Source organism: Mobula hypostoma, chromosome 3 (genome assembly GCF_963921235.1).
Source record: "Mobula hypostoma chromosome 3, sMobHyp1.1, whole genome shotgun sequence".
In the NCBI taxonomy this organism is placed as follows: Eukaryota; Metazoa; Chordata; class Chondrichthyes; order Myliobatiformes; family Myliobatidae; genus Mobula; species Mobula hypostoma.
Window position 1 is genome coordinate 147,451,721 of NC_086099.1, and position 21,641 is coordinate 147,473,361.

The window sequence follows — 21,641 nt, forward strand, 5'->3', positions numbered from 1 at the left end:
CTCAGGCCTCACTGTGGGAAGTTGGGAAAAATTTTCAAATGTTATACGTTCAAAAATGTCTAGGGTGTGGTTATATGTATTGGTTTACTGTTGAGAAGGGATTGCTTACTGTTTGGTTTGAAAAGGAGAGTGTTTTTCTTCTACTAGAGAAAAATGCAAATTGAATTGGTAAAAATAATTTCCTATAATGTTAATGGGGTTTTGAATCCAATTAAAAGAAATAAGATTATGTCTAAATTGAAAAAAGAGAGGGCACAAATAGCTTTCCTCCAGGAAACACATATGAGCCAATCTGAACATGGAAAATTAAAAAGAATGGGCTTTGAGCATGTATTTTATTCATCATATAAATTGAGCCACAAAAGAGGGGTAGCTACTCTAATATCAAGTACTCTTAATTATGAACATATTTCAGAGACTAACGACAAAGATGGAAGATTTGTAAAAATCACAGGAAGAGTAGAAGGTACAGAAATAACACTGCTGAATGTTTATGCTCCTCCAGGTTGTGAATGGTCATTTTATAGAAACATTTTTGACCTAATGGTCAGTTCTCAAAGGGTAGTAATTTGTGGAGGGGATTTTAATATTAGATTAAATCCTATATTAGATTCTTCAAGAATAGTTACTCAGAATAAACCTCTGACTCGGAAAATGAATTTATTGATGGAGGAGTTGGGAATTATAGATGTGTGAAGGGAATTACACCCCACTAGTAAAGATTATACACATTACTCTTTCCCTCATTCAGCCTATTCAAGGATAGACTATTTCTTTATCTTTAATACAGATAGACTCAGGATTAAAAACTGTAATATTGCAACAATTGATCTGTCAGATCATAGCCCAGTCTCTATGTCTCTAATCCTTGAACGGAAAATGAGGAAAACACTATGGAGGTTAAATTCACATATACTCAATAACCTGAAAGTAATGGAGAGAGTAAGGGGAGAAATCAAAGAATACCTAGACCTGAATGACACGGGAGAAACATCACCAGTGATCTTATGCGATACATTGAAAGCTGTACTGAGAGGAAAAATTACTTCCATTACCACTCACATGAAAAAAATCAATGCACAAAAATTAGCAGACCTTCAAGGAAAATTAAAACAACTTCAAGTTGTAGGTAGCAACAAAAGTAATTCAAATTTAAAACAGGAAATTAGGAAATTGCAAAGTGAAGTTGACGATATTTATACGTTGGAAACGCAAAGAAATTTTCTTTACCCGAGACAAAAGAATTATGAAGTAGGAGGTAAATCAGCTAGATTATTAGCATATAAATTACGAAAACAACAAGCAGACAGTACAATTCATAAAATAAAGAATCCAAAGACAAAGCTTGTGGAGAGTACAATAGGGAAAATTCAAGAGAGTTTTGAAACATATTATCGAGAGCTGTACTCCCAACCCCGGGCCTCCAATGAGCCATATATAGACAGTTTATTGAATTCTTTAGATCTGCCTAAACTTACAGATTTACAAAATGAAAGTTTATTAGAACCAGTAACTGCCAAAGAACTGAATGTGGCCATCTCTAGGTTAAAGGCTGGAAAGTCCCCAGGTTCAGATGGGTTTACCTCAGAGTGGTACAATTCCCTGAAGTCACAGTTAGCCCCATTACTACTTAACACCTTTAATTGGATCTTGCAGAGAAGAGAAACTCCACCTTCCTGGAGAGAAGCGATTATTTCAGTTATTCCTAAAGAGGGTAAAAATAAACTAGAATGTGGCAATTATTGGCCAATTAGTGTTCTTAACTTAGATTACAAACTATTTACATCTATATTAGCGCGCAGATTGGAAAAGCTCCTACCTGGCCTAATCCACTTAGATCAGACTGGATTTATTCAACAAAGACAAACACAGGACAACATAAGGAGAACTCTACACATATTAGAACAGGTTAATAAGAACGAGACAGAGACAATGGTAGTAGGATTAGACGCTGAGAAAGCTTTTGATTCGGTTAGTTGGGCATTCCTATACAGAGTGTTAGGAAGATTCGGCTTTCAAGAAAAGTTTATTAAAGTAATTCAGACTCTATATGACAGCCCTACAACTCGAATTGAGATAAATGGGGATCTCTCTGACTCCTTTATTTTCGAGAGAGGCACTAGACAGGGATGCCCAATTTCTCCTCTCCTTTTTGCGCTATATATTGAACCACTTGCCCAACTAATAAGACAGAGCGAAATCGTAAAAGGTATCAAGGTGGCAGGGATTGAACAGAAAGTGGCGTTATTCGCAGATGTTGTTTTAGTCTATCTGAGTGAACCAGAAAAATCATTTATAGGATTGTTTACACTATTGGATGACTTTGGGAAAATATCAGGTTATAAAATAAATGTAAAGAAAACGCAGGTTATGTCCCTAAATTATACACCATCCGAAAAATTGCAGGATACATACGATCTTAAATGGGAAGCTAAATCATTAAAATATTTAGGAATAACCCTGCCGAAGGATCTTTCAACGCTGTCACAGGTAAATTATGGGCATTAATCTCAGAGATAAAAGCAGATATGCATAGATGGAATCTTATCCCCTTTTTAAGTTTAATTTCAAGGATAAATACTATAAAAATGAATATTTTTATCGGTTACTGTATCTTTTCCGTACTTTACCTGTAGAGGTGGATGATAATCAATTCAGGGAATGGGACAAATGGATTTCCCGCTTCATTTGGCAAGGAAAGAAACCTAGAATTCGATATAACACCTTACAGTTAGGGAAGGAAGGAGGAGGTATGGTTCTTCCTTGCCTGAGAAATTATTTTTATGCCTCACAGATAACCCCTCTGTTATATTGGTGTAATAGGGAATATAAGGCTAGATGGAAGGAAATAGAATTTGGATTGGTTGACAGTTTTCCTCTACAGGCCTCAATAGCTGACAAAGGATTGATGGCCCAGTTGGAAAGACTTAAAAACAGTTGGATAAATCTTACATTAAAAATATGGCAGAAGGTGGTTAATTCATGTGGAATTAATAACATGCTAAAACTCTTCAGATGGTGTGCATATGATACCAAATTCCTTCCCAACAGTGGAGATAAAAGATTTGAATTATGGATAAAGAAAGGTCTTACAACCTACCTCTCATTTATACATAAAAGAGTATTACAAAGTTTCCAAATCCTGCAGGACAAACATGGCTTAGAACACAAAGACTTTTTTTTAGGTACCTTCAAGTACGAAATTATGTTAACCAGAGTTGTAGATATACAGACCTATCAACAGTAGAATTAGAATTTTTTCAAGATTCTTAATTCGGCTTGCGGTTCAATACCTAGTAAATCAGTTTCTCGATTATATAATGCACTCTCCCATGCTAAAAATGTAAACACATTGTATATTAAAGAGAAGTGGGAGAAAGAAGCGGGGTTGGTACTTTCAGAGGAGGCTTGGGGGAAAATATGCAGCTTTCAGTGGTCTTCGACTAATTCTTTGACTTGGAGAGAACATTGTTGGAAAAATATTATAAGATACTTTAAGACCCCATATCAGGAAAAATATAAAGATACAAACGTGATGTGTTGGAGAAGGTGCGGCTCCAAGGAGGCAAATCATTTCCATATTTTCTGGGATTGTCCTAAATTAAGTCTATATTGGGAAGGTATTCATAGAACATTAATTAAGGTACTTAGGACCCAGATACCTCTGAACTTTGAGACGCTCTATTTGGGGCATGTATTGTTTCTTGAACAGAAGGAAGACATAAAGTTGCTGCAGGCCCTTTTAGCGGCAAGTAAGAAATCAATTACTAGAAAGTGGCTAAATCCAATACCACCTACATTAGAAGATTGGCATGAAATTATCTTGGAAATATTTAAAATGGAAAAGTTGACTTACTCCCTGAGAATTCAGAAAGAAAAATTTTATCAAATCTGGAATAAATGGATTGAATATATAACCCCAATGCGAGCAGACTTTAGATGAATCTCCTAATGATTTATACTTGCTCTTCTCATCAACACAGTAATATTGCTAATGTAAGCACCCCTAGTCCAAATGTTTACTGTTTTTGTCTTTTTTTGGTTTGGAAAATAGAGAATTAATACAAGTAAAGGAAAAGATTTGGGTAAGGGATAAAAAATGATAAAATTAAGTAAATAAGTACATAGGGATCGGATAATTATGTTTGGGGGCAGGAGCAAGCATGAACAAGTTAGGATATAAACGCCTACAATGGTTGTTACATAGGCTTACACACAACATTTTGGACCAGAAGAAGTGGTCCAGAAGAGATGTATGGAAACTATTACTAATCCACTATTATTACTACTTTTCTTAACAATTAATACCATTACTTAGCCTAATAGATTAGAATTTCTATTGTACATAATTATCTATTTAAGTGTCTAATTTCTTTTTATATCATCTCAATGTGTACTTAAGAATGTATAAATAATTATAGTTTTATACATATAAAAAAATGGAAAAGGTTATACATGTGAAAAAAGTACATGATATTTGTGAATTCCTTATCCAAATAAAAATAAAATTAAAAAAAAAATGAATATTACGGAAATCCTCTGAACACAAGAATAAGTGTAAATATCTGGCTGATGACTTCTCACACTGCCTATACAGCTGTACTAACAAGCAGGATCTCCCTCCCTTCCCCTCGGGTTTCCTTTTCGCTAAATGAACACACCCTGACGGCTAAGCAACTGTTGACTGAAAGATCGTTGATTTAAAAAAAACTTACTTGTAGTTTTTATGGCAGTGCAATGTACATTCTTTCTCTATTTTGAAGTTATTTTCATTGCCTTTGCAATCACCATATAAAAGTTGTACATTCTGAAGTTCACACTGTAGTAATAGTGAGGGATTTTGCCTTTACAGTGTCCTTTATCAGATGGCAGTCAGCAAACACCATTATTCTCTGGATAAGTACAAATTGCTGTTTGTAACATCGTGATAACAGAGCAAACAGAATTCAGGAACAGTAAAAAGGACAATTGAAATCTATTAATGACGAGTAAAATCTGAGGATGTTGGTGAACTGACACAGGCGTTGAAATCAGCACAGATCAGTCATGATCTTATCAAATGTGAGGATGGGAGGAAGACTTGAGGGAGTTGGTAAACCTACTCCTATTTCCTTGTGTTCTTCTAAAACTCAAAATTTGATGCCTGATCTTTAGCAGTGTAAAATCAATATGTTCAGCTGACTGTGGCGTGTGTGAGAGTGTGTGGACTTTGGACTTTGAGTAAAAGCAGTTTAGGGCAATCTCTGCAGGATGGTTTAATGGGTAACGTACTCATGAGAAACTGAAATATATGAAAGCAATGTTCAACTACTGTCCTCGTCTTCAGATAGTTCGAATTCCATGTGCGTGTCAGAATGCATAGATGGAACTTAAAGACTAGCTAGAGATGCACTGCTGAGCAAAGCTAAACAGGTGATCTGTTGTGACAGAGTACATGGAATAACTAATCCAAGAATAACTTCTGACAGTAAAATATGTGTGGAGCAAGCACTAAAACAAGTGACATGAAAAGACGTTCCTGTTTTTACTTCATCATAAATAGATTATAAACATATTTGTGGTATATTGATAAAAGTGTCAAAACATTAAATTCTGATAATTTTATCTGATTATGAATAACATAATAAGATTCTGTGAAACTATGATACTGTATACAGTAAGTACAGAGCAGAAAATTCAGGCACATATCTATTTTGAAGAAATACCTGGTTTTAAAAATACCTCGTCACCAATGTTATAGGCTCTGTGTCTATCACCCAAGTATACATAGATGCAAGAAATCAATTTTCAATATCCCCCATGTCTTTCAGCTCCAGGCATAGATTATCACTGATCTTACAGAGGACCAATTTTGTCCTTTGCTATCCTTTTGCTCTTAATATACCTGTAGAAGCCCTTGGGATTCTCCTCCACCTTCTCTGCTAGAGTAATCTCATGCTTTCTTTTAGTCCTTCTTACTTCTTAATTGCTCTCTTGTATTTCTTATACCTCTCAAGTGCCTCATTTGTTTCTATCTGCCTATACCATGCTCAAAACTTTGATTCCTGTCTTTTTATGTGGGCTTAACACTAAATCTTTCTTGACAACCTCTCCACGAACTGTTCTGATGCTCTGGTTCTCAATCCCCTGCAACTCTAGTTAAACCCCACTGTGCAACACTAGTCGGGCAAGTAAGTAGCAGTGTTTAAAAGGGCTTTAGCATCATGTGTTCTGAGGTTTGAGCATCTAATCCAGAGACATCCTGATACTGGGCCCCACATCATGTTGGGCCTCTGGCTGTGGTCCATGCTGCTTCTATGGATCAGGCCATAATTCTCACAACACTGAGTGAATGGCATCAACAAAAGAGTTGAGCACTGGACTATTTTTGGTGTCATACTTGAAACAAAGACACGACAGAGGATCCAGTATGGACAGGTATCAGCTGTGTCTCATCGTCACTTGGTTTATGATGGCAACCTAAGGGTCTTGAGCACAGGTATTAGAGTGAAACTCGATTGGTGTTTGTAAGTTCAGCCACATTGTTGAAGAATTAGTTGTTGTTTGGATGATCCATTGAACCTAGAACATCTGCATTTACAAAACCATTCAATGCTCTGAGATATTCTCCATACAGCTACCATAAATAAGCTCTTCACACTTCTGCATATTAATGTTGTAGTAATAGTGAAGGATAAGGCTTTACAGGAACCAGATCTGCTGGCTGCCACTGTGTCTAGAACTGTTCCATGTATTTTCTATATAACAATTGAGAAAATGCAATCAAGATGAATAGAAACTGTAAATAATTGTAATCCAACCCCTTACTGCCAAGTAAGTTGTCAACAAGCTGTTGAACTCAATACATGGTGGTTAACCTTACTAGTGTAAAATTGTTGGATGATTACCATCTCAGCACTGAAAGAACAATCAGCCAGAATCACATTCGCAATCAACACCAGTTTCTCTGGAAAGATAACAAGGCTAAGTAGACCTTTGGGCCACAATTATATTGGACTTGGCAGTGCTATTGCACACATCTGTGGAAAGACTGCCTGCTTGGGGTCAAAAAGGTACTTCACTGTTCTGCTGGAGGGCTGCTAACATGTCATATAACATGCATAGCTACTGTCATTGCTTTCAGATATTTTAACTTCCATGTGGTTCTCACCATACTGGGAGAATAGCATCAAGAAAACAAGTCAGTACTAGATGGTTTAGAAGGCAAACATGGAACAAAACTATGATGTGAATCCAATATGACAGGTAAAATCACAAAGCAATTAATATCAACAGATCATTGCAATACTAGAGGAAACAACACACTGGACTATTGTTACACCACCATCAAGAATGCCTACCATGCCATTCCATGCCCTCACTTCGGGAAGTCTGATCATCTGGCTGTACTACTCCCTGAGGATAGGCAGAGACTGAAGACTGCAGCACCAGCAGTGAGGACCAAGAAGATATGGACAAGAGAAGCACAGGAGCGCCTACAGGACTGCTTTGAATTGGTTGGCTGGACTGTATTCAGGGATTCATCTTTGAACCTGGATGAGTATGCTGCAGTTGTTACCAGCTTCATTAAAACCTGTGTGTGCTTACAGAGACTTACTACACATTCTCAAAACAAAAGCCGTGGATGAACCAGGAGGTACGTCATCTACTGAAGGCTAGATCTGTGGCATTCAAGTCTGGCAACCCAGGCCTGTACCAGAAAACCAGGTATGATCTGTGGAGGGCTATTTCAAGGGCGAAGAGACAATTACAAATGAGGTTGGAGGCGACTTCAGATGCACGACAACTCTGGCAGGGCTTGCAAGACATTACTTCCTACAAAGTGAAACCCAATAGCATGAATGGCAGCGATGCTTCACTACCAGATGAACTCAACACCTTCTATGCCCGCTTTGAAAGGGAGAATACAACTACAGCTGTGAAGATTCCAGCTTCACCTGATGACCCTGTGATCTGTCTCAGAGGCCGATGTTAGGCTGTCTTTAAAGAGAGTGAACCTTTGCAAGGCAGAAGGTCCCGATGGAGTACCTGGTAAGGCTCTGAAAACCTGTGCCAACCAACTGACGGGAGTATTCAACCTCTCACTGCTATGGGCGGAAGTTCCCACTTGCTTCAAAGAGACAAGAAGTATACCAGTGCCTCAGAAGAATAATGAGAGCTGCCTTAACGACTATCACCTGGTAGCACTCAGTGATGAAATGCATTGAGAGGTTGGTCATGACTAGACTGAACTCCTGCCTCAGCAAGGACCTGGACCCATTGCAATTTGCCTATTGCCACAACAGATCAATGGCAGATGCATTCTCAATGGCTCTTCATGTGGCTTTAGACCACCTGGACAACACAAACACCTATGTCAAGATGCTGTTCATCGACTATAGCTCAGCATTTAATACCATTATTCCCACAATCCTGATTGAGAAGTTGCAGAACCTGGGCCTCTGTACCTCCGTCTGCAACTGGACCCTTGACTTCCTAACTGGAAGGCCACAACCTGTGTGTATTGGTGATAACATATCCTCCTCGCTGACGATCAACACTGGTGCACCTCAGGGGTGTGTGCTTAGCCCACAGCTCTACTCTCTGTATACACATGACTGTGTGGTTAGGCATAGCTCAAATACCATCTATAAATTTGCTGATGATACAACCATTGTTGGTAGAATCTCAAGTAGTGACAAGAGGGCGTACAGGAGTGAGATTTGCCAACTAGTGGAGTTGTGCTGCAGCAGCAACCTGGCACTCAATGTCAGTAAGACGAAAGAGCTGATTGTGGACGTCCAGAAGGGTAAGAGGAAGGAACACATACCAATCCTCATAGAAGGATCAGAGTGGAGAGAGTGAGCAGTTTCAAGTTCCTGGGTGTCAAGGTCTTTGAAGATCGAATCTGGTCCCAACATATCAATGCAGTTATAAAGAAGGCAAACAACAGGAATTCTGCAGATGCTGGAAATTCAAGCAACATACATCAAAGTTGCTGGTGAACGCAGCAGGCCAAGCAGCATCTATAGGAAGAGGCGCAGTCGACGTTTCAGGCCGAGACCCTTCGTCAGGACTAACTGAAGGAAGAGTGAGTAAGGGATTTGAAAGCTGGAGGGGGAGGGGGAGATGTAAAATGATAGGAGGAGACAGGAGGGGGAGGGATGGAGCCGAGAGCTGGACAGGTGATAGGCAAAAGGGGATACGAGAGGATTATGGGACAGGAGGTCCGGGAAGAAAGACAAGGGGGGGGGTGACCCAGAGGATGGGCAAGAGGTATATTCAGAGGGACAGAGGGAGAAAAAGGAGAGTGAGAGAAAGAATGTGTGCATAAAAATGAGTAACAGATGGGGTACGAGGGGGAGGTGGGGCCTTAGCGGAAGTTAGAGAAGTCGATGTTCATGCCATCAGGTTGGAGGCTACCCAGGCGGAATATAAGGTGTTGTTCCTCCAACCTGAGTGTGGCTTCATCTTTACAGTAGAGGAGGCCGTGGATAGACATGTCAGAATGGGAATGGGATGTGGAATTAAGATGTGTGGCCACTGGGAGATCCTGCTTTCTCTGGCGGACAGAGCGTGGATGTTCAGCAAAGCGGTCTCCCAGTCTGCGTCGGGTCTCACCAATATATAAAAGGCCACATCAGGAGCACCGGACGCAGTATATCACCCCAGTCGACTCACAGGTGAAGTGATGCCTCACCTGGAAGGACTGTTTGGGGCCCTGAATGGTGGTAAGGGAGGAAGTGTAAGGGCATGTGTAGCACTTGTTCCGTTTACACGGATAAGTGCCAGGAGGGAGATCGGTGGGGAGGGATGGGGGGGACGAATGGACAAGGGAGTTGTGCAGGGAGCGATCCCTGCGGAATGCAGAGAGAGTGGGGGAGGGAAAGATGTGCTTAGTGGTGGGATCCCGTTGGAGGTGGCGGAAGTTACGGAGAATAATATGTTGGACCCGGAGGCTGGTGGGGTGGTAGGTGAGGACCAGGGGAACCCTATTCCTAGTGGGGTGGTGGGAGGATGGAGTGAGAGCAGATGTACGTGAAATGGGGGAGATGCGTTTAAGAGCAGAGTTGATAGTGGAGGAAGGGAAGCCCCTTTCTTTAAAAAATGAAGACATCTCCCTCGTCCTAGAATGAAAAGCCTCATCCTGAGAGCAGATGCGGCGGAAACGGAGGAATTGCGAGAAGGAGATGGCGTTTTTGCAAGAGACAGGGTGAGAAGAGGAATAGTCCAGATAGCTGTGAGAGTCAGTAGGCTTATAGTAGACATCAGTGGATAAGCTGTCTCCAGAGACAGAGACAGAAAGATCTAGAAAGGGGAGGGAGGTGTCGGAAATGGACCAGGTAAACTTGAGGGCAGGGTGAAAGTTGGAGGCAAAGTTAATAAAGTCAACGAGTTCTGCATGCGTGCAGGAAGCAGCGCCAATGCAGTCGTCGATGTAGCGAAGGAAAAGTGGGGGACAGTAACAGAATAGTCACGGAACATAGATTGTTCCACAAACCCAACAAAAAGGCAGGCGTAGCTAGGACCCATACGGGTGCCCATAGCTACACCTTTAGTTTGGAGGAAATGGGAGGAGCAAAAGGAGAAATTATTAAGAGTAAGGACTAATTCCGCTAGACGGAGCAGAGTGGTGGTAGAGGGGAACTGATTCTAACTGCGACTCCAGCCTTGAACTCCAGGCTGGGTCTTTATGTGCTGCTGTTGTGACTCCCGTCTCCCCTTCCCCCACCACCACTCCGCAGCCCCGTCTTCCTCAGATCCCACCGTCAACTCCTGGGCCCTCAGAGGCTCCATCTTCCTCTCACCCCAACCCTCCCCTCTCCACTGACACCACCAGCCTCCCCCCTCCCCCCTCGGATCCCAGCTCTCATCCGTGCCGGATCTTTACCATCCCCTCCGACCTTCAACTGTCGGAGGCAGAACGCTCTGTTCTTAGTAAGGGCCTCACGTTTGTCCCCCTTCGCCCACACCTCAGCGAGTTCCGTGTTCGCCATGATGCGGAACTTTTCTTCCACCGTCTCCGTCTCCGAGCCTACTTCTTCGGCAAGGACTCTTCCACCCCCACCGATGACCCCTTCTCTCGTCTTCAACCCTCCTCTTCTTCATGGACACCCCGCTCTGGTCTTCTGCCTGCTCTGGATCTCTTTATTGCTAACTGTCGACGGGACATCAACCGTCTCGACTTCATCGCACCTTGTCCCCATTCCAACCTCACTCCTTTGGAACGATCTGCTCTCCACTCCCTCCGCACTAATCCTAACCTTATTATTAAACCCGCTGATAAGGGGGGTGCTGTTGTAGTCTGGCGTACTGACCTCTACCTTGCCGAGGCACAGCGACAACTCGCAGATACCTCCTCTTATTTACCCCTCGATCGTGACCCCACTAAGGAGCACCAGGCCATTGTCTCCCACACCATCACTGACTTTATCCGCTCAGGGGATCTCCCATCCACTGCTACCAACCTTATAGTTCCCACACCCCACACTTCCCGTTTCTACCTCCTACCCAAGATCCACAAACCTGCCTGTCCTGGCTGACCTATTGTCTCAGCTTGCTCCTGCCCCACCGAACTCGTTTCTGCATACCTCGACACTGTTTTATCACCCCTTGTTCAATCCCTTCCGACCTATGTTCGTGACACTTCTCACGCTCTTAAACTTTTTGATGATTTTAAGTTCCCTGGCCCCCACCGCTTTATTTTCACCATGGATGTCCAGTCCTTATATACTTCCATCCCCCATCAGGAAGGTCTCAAAGCTCTACGCTTCTTTTTGGATTCCAGACCTAATCAGTTCCCCTCTACCACCACTCTGCTCCGTCTAGCGGAATTAGTCCTTACTCTTAATAATTTCTCCTTTTGCTCCTCCATTTCCTCCAAACTAAAGGTGTAGCTATGGGCACCCGTATGGGTCCTAGCTACGCCTGCCTTTTTGTTGGGTTTGTGGAACAATCTATGTTCCGTGCCTATTCTGGTATCTGTCCCCCACTTTTCCTTCGCTACATCAACGACTGCATTGGCGCTGCTTCCTGCACGCATGCAGAACTCGTTGACTTTATTAACTTTGCCTCCAACTTTCACCCTGCCCTCAAGTTTACCTGGTCCATTTCCGACACCTCCCTCCCCTTTCTAGATCTTTCTGTCTCTGTCTCTGGAGACAGCTTATCCACTGATGTCTACTATAAGCCTACTGACTCTCACAGCTATCTGGACTATTCCCCTTCTCACCCTGTCTCTTGCAAAAACGCCATCCCCTTCTCGCAATTCCTCCGTCTCCGCCGCATCTGCTCTCAGGATGAGGCTTTTCATTCTAGGACGAGGGAGATGTCTTCATTTTTTAAAGAAAGGGGTTTCCCTTCCTCCACTATCAACTCTGCTCTTAAACGCATCTCCCCCATTTCACGTACATCTGCTCTCACTCCATCCTCCCACCACCCCACTAGGAATAGGGTTCCCCTGGTCCTCACCTACCACCCCACCAGCCTCCGGGTCCAACATATTATTCTCCGTAACTTCCGCCACCTCCAACGGGATCCCACCACTAAGCACATCTTTTCCTCCCCCACTCTCTCTGCATTCCGCAGGGATCGCTCCCTACACAACTCCCTTGTCCATTCGTCCCCCCCATCCCTCCCCACTGATCTCCCTCCTGGCACTTATCCGTGTAAGCGGAACAAGTGCTACACATGCCCTTACACTTCCTCCCTTACCATCATTCAGGGCCCCAAACAGTCCTTCCAGGTGAGGCATCACTTCACCTGTGAGTCAACTGGGGTGATATACTGCATCCGGTGCTCCTGATGTGGCCTTTTATATATTGGTGAGACCCGACGCAGACTGGGAGACCGCTTTGCTGAACATCTACGCTCTGTCCGCCAGAGAAAGCAGGATCTCCCAGTGGCCACACATTTTAATTCCACATCCCATTCCCATTCTGACATGTCTATCCACGGCCTCCTCTACGGTAAAGATGAAGCCACACTCAGGTTGGAGGAACAACACCTTATATTCCGTCTGGGTAGCCTCCAACCTGATGGCATGAACATCGACTTCTCTAACTTCCGCTAAGGCCCCACCTCCCCCTCGTACCCCATCTGTTACTCATTTTTATGCACACATTCTTTCTTTCACTCTCCTTTTTCTCCCTCTGTCCCTCTGAATATACCTCTTGCCCATCCTCTGGGTCACCCCATCTCCTTGTCTTTCTTCCCGGACCTCCTGTCCCATGATCCTCTCGTATCCCCTTTTGCCTATCACCTGTCCAGCTCTTGGCTCCATCCCTCCCCCTCCTGTCTCCTCCTATCATTTTGCATCTCCCCCTCCCCCTCCAGCTTTCAAATCCCTGACTCACTCTTCCTTCAGTTAGTCCTGACGAAGGGTCTCGGCCTGAAACGTCGACTGCGCCTCTTCCTATAGATGCTGCTTGGCCTGCTGCATTCACCAGCAACTTTGATGTATGTTGTATAAAGAAGGCAAGACTACTTTATTAGGAATTTGAAGAGATTTGGCATGTCAACAAATACACTTGAAAACTTCTATAGTCGTACCGTGGAGAGTATTCTGACAGGCTGCATCACTGTCTGGTATGGGGGAGTGGGGGGCTACTGCACAGGACCGAAAGAAGCTGCAGAGGGTTGTAAATTTAGTCAGCTCCATCTTGGGTACTAGCCTACAAAGTACCCAGGACATCTTCAAGCAGCGGTGTCTCAGAAAGGCAGCTACCATTATTAAGGACCTCCAGCACCTAAGCATGTCCTTTTCTCACTGTTACCATCAGGTAGGAGGTACAACCAACACTCACAACACCCTGGAGGAACTCAGCAGGTCGGGCAGCATCCGTGGAAAAGATCGGTCGACGTTCCGGCCCGAAATGTCGACCGATCTTTTCCACAGATGCTGCCCAATCTGTTGAGTTCCTCCAGCGTGTTGTGAGTGTTGCTTTGACTCCAGCATCTGCAGATTATTTTGTGCTTAGGTAGGAGGTACCGAAGCCTGAAGGCACACACTCAGCAATTCAGGAACAGCTTCTTACCCTCTGCCATCCAATTCCTAAATGGACATCGAACCCTTAGACAATACCTCACTTTTTTAAAATCTATAGTATTTTTGTTTTTTTTGCATGATTTTTAATCTTTTCAATATACCTATATTGTATAAAGTATACGGAATAAGATTTATTTATTTATTTTTCTTCTATATTATGTATTGCATTGAGCTGCTGCTGCTAAGTTAAATTTCATATCTCATGCCGGTGATAATATACCTGATTTTGATTCTGATAGCTCAGTGATCACTTAATATATGTTATCAGCTCTGGGGCCCATAAGCACAAAAAAACTGACCGAAGCTGCACTGCTGCTGTGAAGGACACTTACACAGCTGGAGAAGAAAATATTTGAACAATCCATTCTACGTGGAACACAATTGCAACTTTCAAAAAGAACCACTGACCCTATTGTGAAGAAAAGCAGATCCCTTGCTAATATCCTAGCCAATATACAGTTGAAGTCATAAGTTTACATACAACTTAGCCAAATACATTTAAACTCAGTTTTTCACAATTCCTGACATTTAATCCTAGAAAACGTTCCCTGCCTTAGGTCAGTTAGGATCACTACTTTATTTTAAGAATGTAAAATGTCAGAATAATAGTAGAGAGAATAATTTATTTCAGCTTTCATTTCTTTCAGCACATTCCCAGTGGGTTAGAAATTTACATACACTTTGTTAGTATTTGGAGCATTGCCTTTAAATTGTTTAACTTGGGTCAAATGTTTTGGGTAGCCTTCCACAAGCTTCTTACAGTAAGTTGCTCGAATTTTGTTCCATTCCTCCAGACAGAACTGGAGTAACTGAGTCAGGTTTGTAGGCCTCCTTGCTCACACACGCTTCTTCAGTTCTGCCCACAAATTTTCTATCAGATTGAGGTCAGAAAATGATGTCAAGTCTGGTTCATCCTTGGGAGCAATTTTCAAACACTTGAAGGTACCACGTTAATCTGTACAAACAATAGTACGCAAGTATAAATACCATGGGACCACGCAGCTGTCATACCACTCAGGAAGGAGACGCACTTTGTCTACTAGAGATGAACATAATTTGGCACAAAAAGTGCAAATCAATCCCAGACCAACAGCAAAGGATCTTGTGCAGATGCTGGAGGAAACAGGTATCTATATCCACAGTAAAACAAGTCCTATATCAACATAACCTGAAAGGCTGCTCAGCAAGGAAGAAGCCACTGCTCCAAAACTGCTATAAAAAAGCCAGACTACGGTTTGCAAGTGCACATGGGGACAAAGATCTTACTTTTTGGAGAAAGGTACTCTGGTCTTATGAAACAAAAATTGAACTGTTTGGCCATAATAACCATCATTATGTTTGGAGGAAAAAGGGCGAGGCTTGCAAGCCGAAGAACACCATCCCAACCGTGAAGCATGGGGGTGGCAGCATCATGTTGTGGGGGTGCTTTGCTGCAGGAGGGACTGGTGCACTTCACAAAATAGATGGCATCATGAGGAAGGAAAATTATGTGGATATATTGAAGCAACATCTCAAGACATCAGCCAGGAAGTTAAAGCTCGGTCGCAAATGGGTCTTCCAAATGGACAATGACACCGAGCATACCTCCAAAGTTGTGGCAAAATTGCTTAAGTCAATGTATTGGAGTGGCCATTACAAAGCCCTGACATCAATCCGATTGAAAATTTGTGGGCAGAACTGAAAAAGCGTGTGCGAGCAAGGAGGCCTACAAACCTGACTCAGTTACACCAGTTCTGTCTGGAGGAATGGACCAAAATTCCAGCAACTTACTGTGAGAAGCTTGTGGAAGGCTATCCAAAACGTTTGACCCAAGTTAAACAAATTAAAGGCAATGTTACCAAACACGAGAAATCAAATTGACTTTATTACTATAAACCAAAGATTTAGAAACTCAGTGACTCAATGCAAAACATATCCAGGTGCAGATTGTAATAGTTACCATAACCCAGTAGTATGTCATGTAAAAGTAAAACTTAAAAAACTAAATAAGCAAAAACCTGAACAATCCCTTGACTACTTGCAATTAATTAAAGAAGAAAACTTAAAGACAAAAATTTACAATTGAAGTAAGGAATAAATTTCAAAGTCTAGAAATAGAATCTGTTGAAGATGATAGCAATCATGTAAAAATGAAATTTAACTCTCTAAAGGATGCCTTGGTAGAATTAGCAAAGTCAGTGATTCCTAAAAAAGAAAAAAAGCACGAAAAATAAATGGATGACAGACGAAATCAAAAATCTAATGGAAGAAAGGAGACGGAAAAAAGCAAATCCTATAGAATATATGTCCTTAGATAAAAAAGTTAAAAGCTTATGTCAAAAAGCCAAAGAAGATTGGTTAAACCAGGAATGTGAGCAAATAGAAAGAATCCCTATTACTGATCCAAAAAGGCTACATCAACAAATCAAGAATATCACTGGTAAAAAGCTCCTCTGTTCTTCAGGTGGATGTTTGAAAGCAAAGGACCATACCACTATCATGGAAAAAGATAAGATTATGTACAGACGGACTGAGTATATTCAGGGATTGTTTGAAGACGATCGAGGTGAAAAACCAGAAATTAAGAAAAACATTGAAGGTCCAAGTATTTTAAAATCTGAAATCCATAATGCAATAAATAAGATGAAGAAAGGAAAGGCAGCAGGTCCTGATGAATTAGTAATAGAACAAATTATCGCCCTTGAAGATTATGGAATTGAAAAATTTACTGATTTAATCAATGAAATTTATGAGACTGGAATAATACCAGAAGAGATGAAAAAATGAATATTTATCACTCTTCCTAAGAAAGCTGGAGCAATAGAATGTGAATTACATAGGACCATAAGTTTAATGAGTCATATCACCAAGATACTTCTAAGAATTTTGATGACTAGAGCTAAAAGTAAGATGCAAGCTGAAATAGGCAAAGAACAATGTGGTTTTGTGAAAGACAAAGGTACAAGAAACACAATATTGATGTTAAGGATACTATCAGAATAAGCTATTCAAGTGCAAAAAGGCTTGTTTGTTTTATCGACTACACAAAAGCATTTAATAAAGTGAAGCACAATAAGTTATTTGAAATATTACAGGAAACTCTAGATCTAGATTCGAAAGATCTCCGCCTGATCAGAAATGTGTACTGGGAACAAACTGCCGCTGTAAGAATAGATGGAGAAGTGAGTCAGTTTACAGAAATCCAGAGGCGTAAGTCAAGGGTGTGTTTTCCCCCCAATCTATTTAATATGTACAGTGAAACAATATTACAAAAAAAATGAGACATCTTGGGAATCAAAGTTGGCGGTGAAAACATCAATAATTTCAGATATGCAAATGACTCCTTGTTAGTTGCAAGTACGGAGGAAGAACTACAAAACCTAATTGATATAATTGTTGAAGAAAGTGCAAAAATGGGTCTATCTATCAATTGCAAAAAGACAGAATGTATGGTGATATCCAAAAAGAAGGAGAATCCTATATACAGGCTGAGAATAAATGGGGAAGACATGAAACAAGTACAGATCTTTTGCTACTTAGGAAGCTGGGTGACATCAGATGGCAGGTGCGACATGGACATCAAAAGAAGAATAGGGATGGCAAAAGACACCTTTATGAGAATGAAGAGTATACTGACCAATACTAAACTAGGCATGACAACCCACCTCAGAGTACTGAAATGTTACGTTTATCCAGTTATGTTATATGGCTCAGAATGTTGGACAGTATCTAGTAACATGAGGAAATGAATTGTAGCAGCAGAGATGTGGTTTTTGAGGAGGATGCAAAGAATATCATGGATAAAATGAATATCTAACGAGGATGTCATGAACAGAGCAAAAACAAAAAGAGAAATAATGTATGAGATCATGAAAAGGCAACGTAACTTCATTGGACATGTGATTAGGAAAGAGGAGTTAGAATGCACGGTAATTATGGGAAAGATTGAAGGGAAGAAAGCAAGAGGAAGACAAAGACAAATGATGGAGACAGCAGCCAGAGAATTGGAAATGAATACCAATGAATTGATCCACTTGACCTGAAACAGGAGTGTGTGGGCCATGGCAGTCAAAGCTCAAACTGGGCATGGCACCTGATGACGATGATGATGATGATGACGACCAAATACTATCAAAGTGTATGTAAATTTCTGACCCACTGGGAAAGTGATGAAAGAAATAAAGACTGAAATAAATCATTCTGTCTACTATTATTCTGACATTTTACATTCTTAAAATAAAGTAGCGATCCTAACTGACCTAAGACGGGGAATGTTTTCTAGGATTAAATGTCAGGAATTGTGAAAAACTGAGTTTAAATGTTTTTGGCTAAGGTGTATATAAACTTCTGACTTCAACTGTATATTCCTAAACCTACTGTGTTTATTAACTCATGGATTGTCATCTCGTGGGCACGATGATGCCATCAAGGGGCAACTGTTTGTGTGCAGCTTTGTTGGGAGTCATCAAGTATTCCTGTTTAGGACCACTACATCTGAACTCCACAGTCACAGACATGGGTACTGCAGTAAGTAACATTACATTAAGATGTTTAAAAAATCTACTGATATGCAAAATCGATGAACCTCAGACAGCAGACAAGGATAGCGACTGCAGTTCCCCTTTAAGGAAGCAGAAATGCCATGCCAGACTAAGTTTGATTGAAATGCAAAGGCTTTAGACTTCCACTCCCATCTAAGCTGCTTGTGAACGTACAGCCTCTGGAAAACAAAACTGAGGACCTCAGAGTGAGCAAGATAGCACAGTCTTTTAAAAGTAGAGGAGGTGAAGGATGTTTTATGATTAACTTATTGTAGTGCACAGACATGGTTCTGTCTCAGTCCTCCTTGAACATCTACCAGTCAAATGTCATCCATTTTATCTGCCAAGGGAATTTTCCACCATCATCCTGGTCGCTTTCCACCTCAGGCCATTGTCAGGTAGGCTCTGGAGGAGCTGAGAGTCGTAATCAGCATGCACAAAACTGCTCTATCTGATGCCTTCCCTATCGCCGCTGGAGATTTCAACAAGACCAACTTGAAGAGGTCTCTGAAAAACTATCAACAGTATATCACCTGTGGAACCAAAGCAGCCAACACACTTGACCACTATTATATCACTATCAAGAAAGCTTACCACGCCATCCCATGCCACACTTTGGAAAGTGTGATCACCTGGCTATACTAATAACTGCTAGCGTATGGGCAGAGACTGAAGACCACAGCACCAGTGGTGAGGACCAAGAAAGTTTTGTCAAGGGAGATGGAGGAGCACTTACAGGGCCGTTTTGTGACAGTGGACAGGACAATATTCATGGATTCCACTTTGAGTCTGAATGGATATGGCACAGTTGTTACTGACTTCATTGAAACCTGTGTGGATGAGTGTGTGCCTTCGTGAATGTACCAGACATACAAAAGTCAAATGCCATGGATGACCCAGGTGTTTGTAGTCTGGTGAGGTCTACATCTTTTCCAGACTTCCAGTTAAGATGACATTACCAAATGTAATCAGCAGCTTCTGGGAGTCAAAAAGCTAAGAAATCTGACTAAAAATAGGTTTTCTGTGGTAAATTGTGTTATCACTGCAAACAGTGAAGAGGCGAGTGATGGTGAGGTGAGTTTGGAGGATGAGCCGAGATCATGTGTTGCAGAATCATTGCAGTTGAAGATCTGATGCCTGTACAGCTTGTCCAGGAGTGAGGATGGATCACTCCAGCTGCTGAAAGTTGGGGCCCAGGCAGAGAAGATCCGATGCTCATTCAACTGACCAGGGTGTGAGGTTGGATCGCTCTGGGCACTGAGCTGAAATGAAGAGCTTGGGAGCGGCTTCAGCCTGGACGACAGAATCTGGACCCGGAGTGAGTTGCAAGGTGGCATGGTCTAGGCCCGGAGCCTTTTACTGCTGCAGCGTCCTACTGTGAGGTACAATATGCTGTTTAGACAATTTGACTGCCCACCCAGATCAGAGGCGAAAGCTGATTTTGCTCTTTGCTCTTCTCTCCAGGATGCTGGAGCCTCTGTACCTCCCTCTCCAACTGGATCCTTGACTTAACTCACTGGGAGACAAAAGTCCCTCAAGCGTCCTGGACACCTTCAAAAGGCAATGCCTCAACAAGGCGGTATCCATCATCAAGGACTCCCATTATCTACAACATGCATTTCTCATTGCTACCATCAAGGCGGTGATACAGGAGCCTGAAGGCACATATCCAGCGCTTCAGGAACAGCTTCTTCCTCTCTTCCATCCGATTCCAATTTCTCTATTTTCCCCTCTCTTACTGCACCACTTATTTAATTCAATTTATTTTTTATATATACTCCTTATTGTAATTTATAATTTTTATTAATATGTATTGCAATGTGCCACTGGCATAAAACAACAAATTTCATGACATATGCCAGTGACATTGAATCTGATTCTGATTCTGGTATTTGAAAGCAAGTTCACCAGCTAATTTCAGTGACACCAGATTGTAATAAATGGATGTCAGGTATTGAAGAACTTCTCTGATAACCATAATATTGTAGTTTGTACGAATACAGTCCTTTATAATTAGTTGCTCAGTAAAGAGGACCTGGAACTGAGGCCAGGCACAAGACATTAAAAATATTGATCCTTGACTTACACCAACCTATTCATTTATGGGATATTCATTAAAATCTTTCCATTAATCATGGAATCTCACGTTTGTCACATTTTCTTTTACTCAAATCCAACTGTCTCTTTGGCAAAGCTAAATGAAATAATCGGGAAAAAAAGTTGATTAGATACTTACTAATGGTTCTTCCACAACGTGCTGTGCATTCGTTCTCTGATACAAAGTTATTTTCATTCTTCATGCAGCCACCATAAATAAACTTCTCACACTTCTGACTTTTAACGTTGTAAAAATAACGAATCAGATAGGCTTTACAGGGTCCAGATTTTGCAGGCTGTGAGCAGATGTCTCTCTTATCTAGGAAAGAACAATTTTTTTAAATGTAATTTCTATATAACCACATAATATCAGAGGAAATGCAAAGTTGTGGGTCTCAAAACAAGAAAGAATTGAAACCTGAAATATTAATGTCAAGTAACAGTACTGACAGATTGTTGAACTTAAAATGTGGTGGGTAACCTCAGCCAGTTTAAAGTCGTCAATACATGATTACTGGCTCAGCATTGTGAAAGGACAATCAGCCAGAATCACATTCATAATCAACACCAGTCTATCTGGACAGATAATGAGACTAAAATGCTCTCCCGTAAACATTGGCAGGAAATGTTCACATTACATGATCTGTACTAGCAGGCCAACCTCCAGAGCACCATATAACATCAAAAGATGTAAGCATTCTGCAGGTTGCTCGGGATTGGAAAATGGATGTGGACTTGGGAAAAAAAGCTTGTGTTTCCCCCAGACATTGCAGCTACAACACTCCGGCCAGACATGGTCCTGTGGTCCACAACAGCCAAGCTGGCATATGTTGTGGAATTGACAGTACCATGGGAAGATGGTGTCGAAGAAGCTTATGAGAGGAAAAAGACCAAGTACTCTGAACTGGCAATTGAAGCTGCCCAGAATGACTGGAAGACCAAGATTTTCCCTGTAGAAGTAGGATGCAGGGGATTCATTGCTACATCTACGACCAGCC

The 21,641-nt window shown here is 41.7% G+C and overlaps 1 protein-coding gene across 3 annotated transcripts in view; it reads right to left on the bottom strand.

The window, feature by feature from the left end:
- The window catches only part of tfpi2 (tissue factor pathway inhibitor 2), a 76,277-nt gene that overhangs the window by 22,287 nt on the left and 32,349 nt on the right, over positions 1–21,641 (bottom strand). For all 3 annotated transcript variants that reach the window (XM_063043833.1, XM_063043832.1, XM_063043834.1), the window contains one exon: positions 20,783–20,962. In XM_063043833.1, coding sequence (XP_062899903.1) covers positions 20,783–20,962 — 180 coding nt within the window. The remainder of the gene's footprint in view (positions 1–20,782; positions 20,963–21,641) is intronic.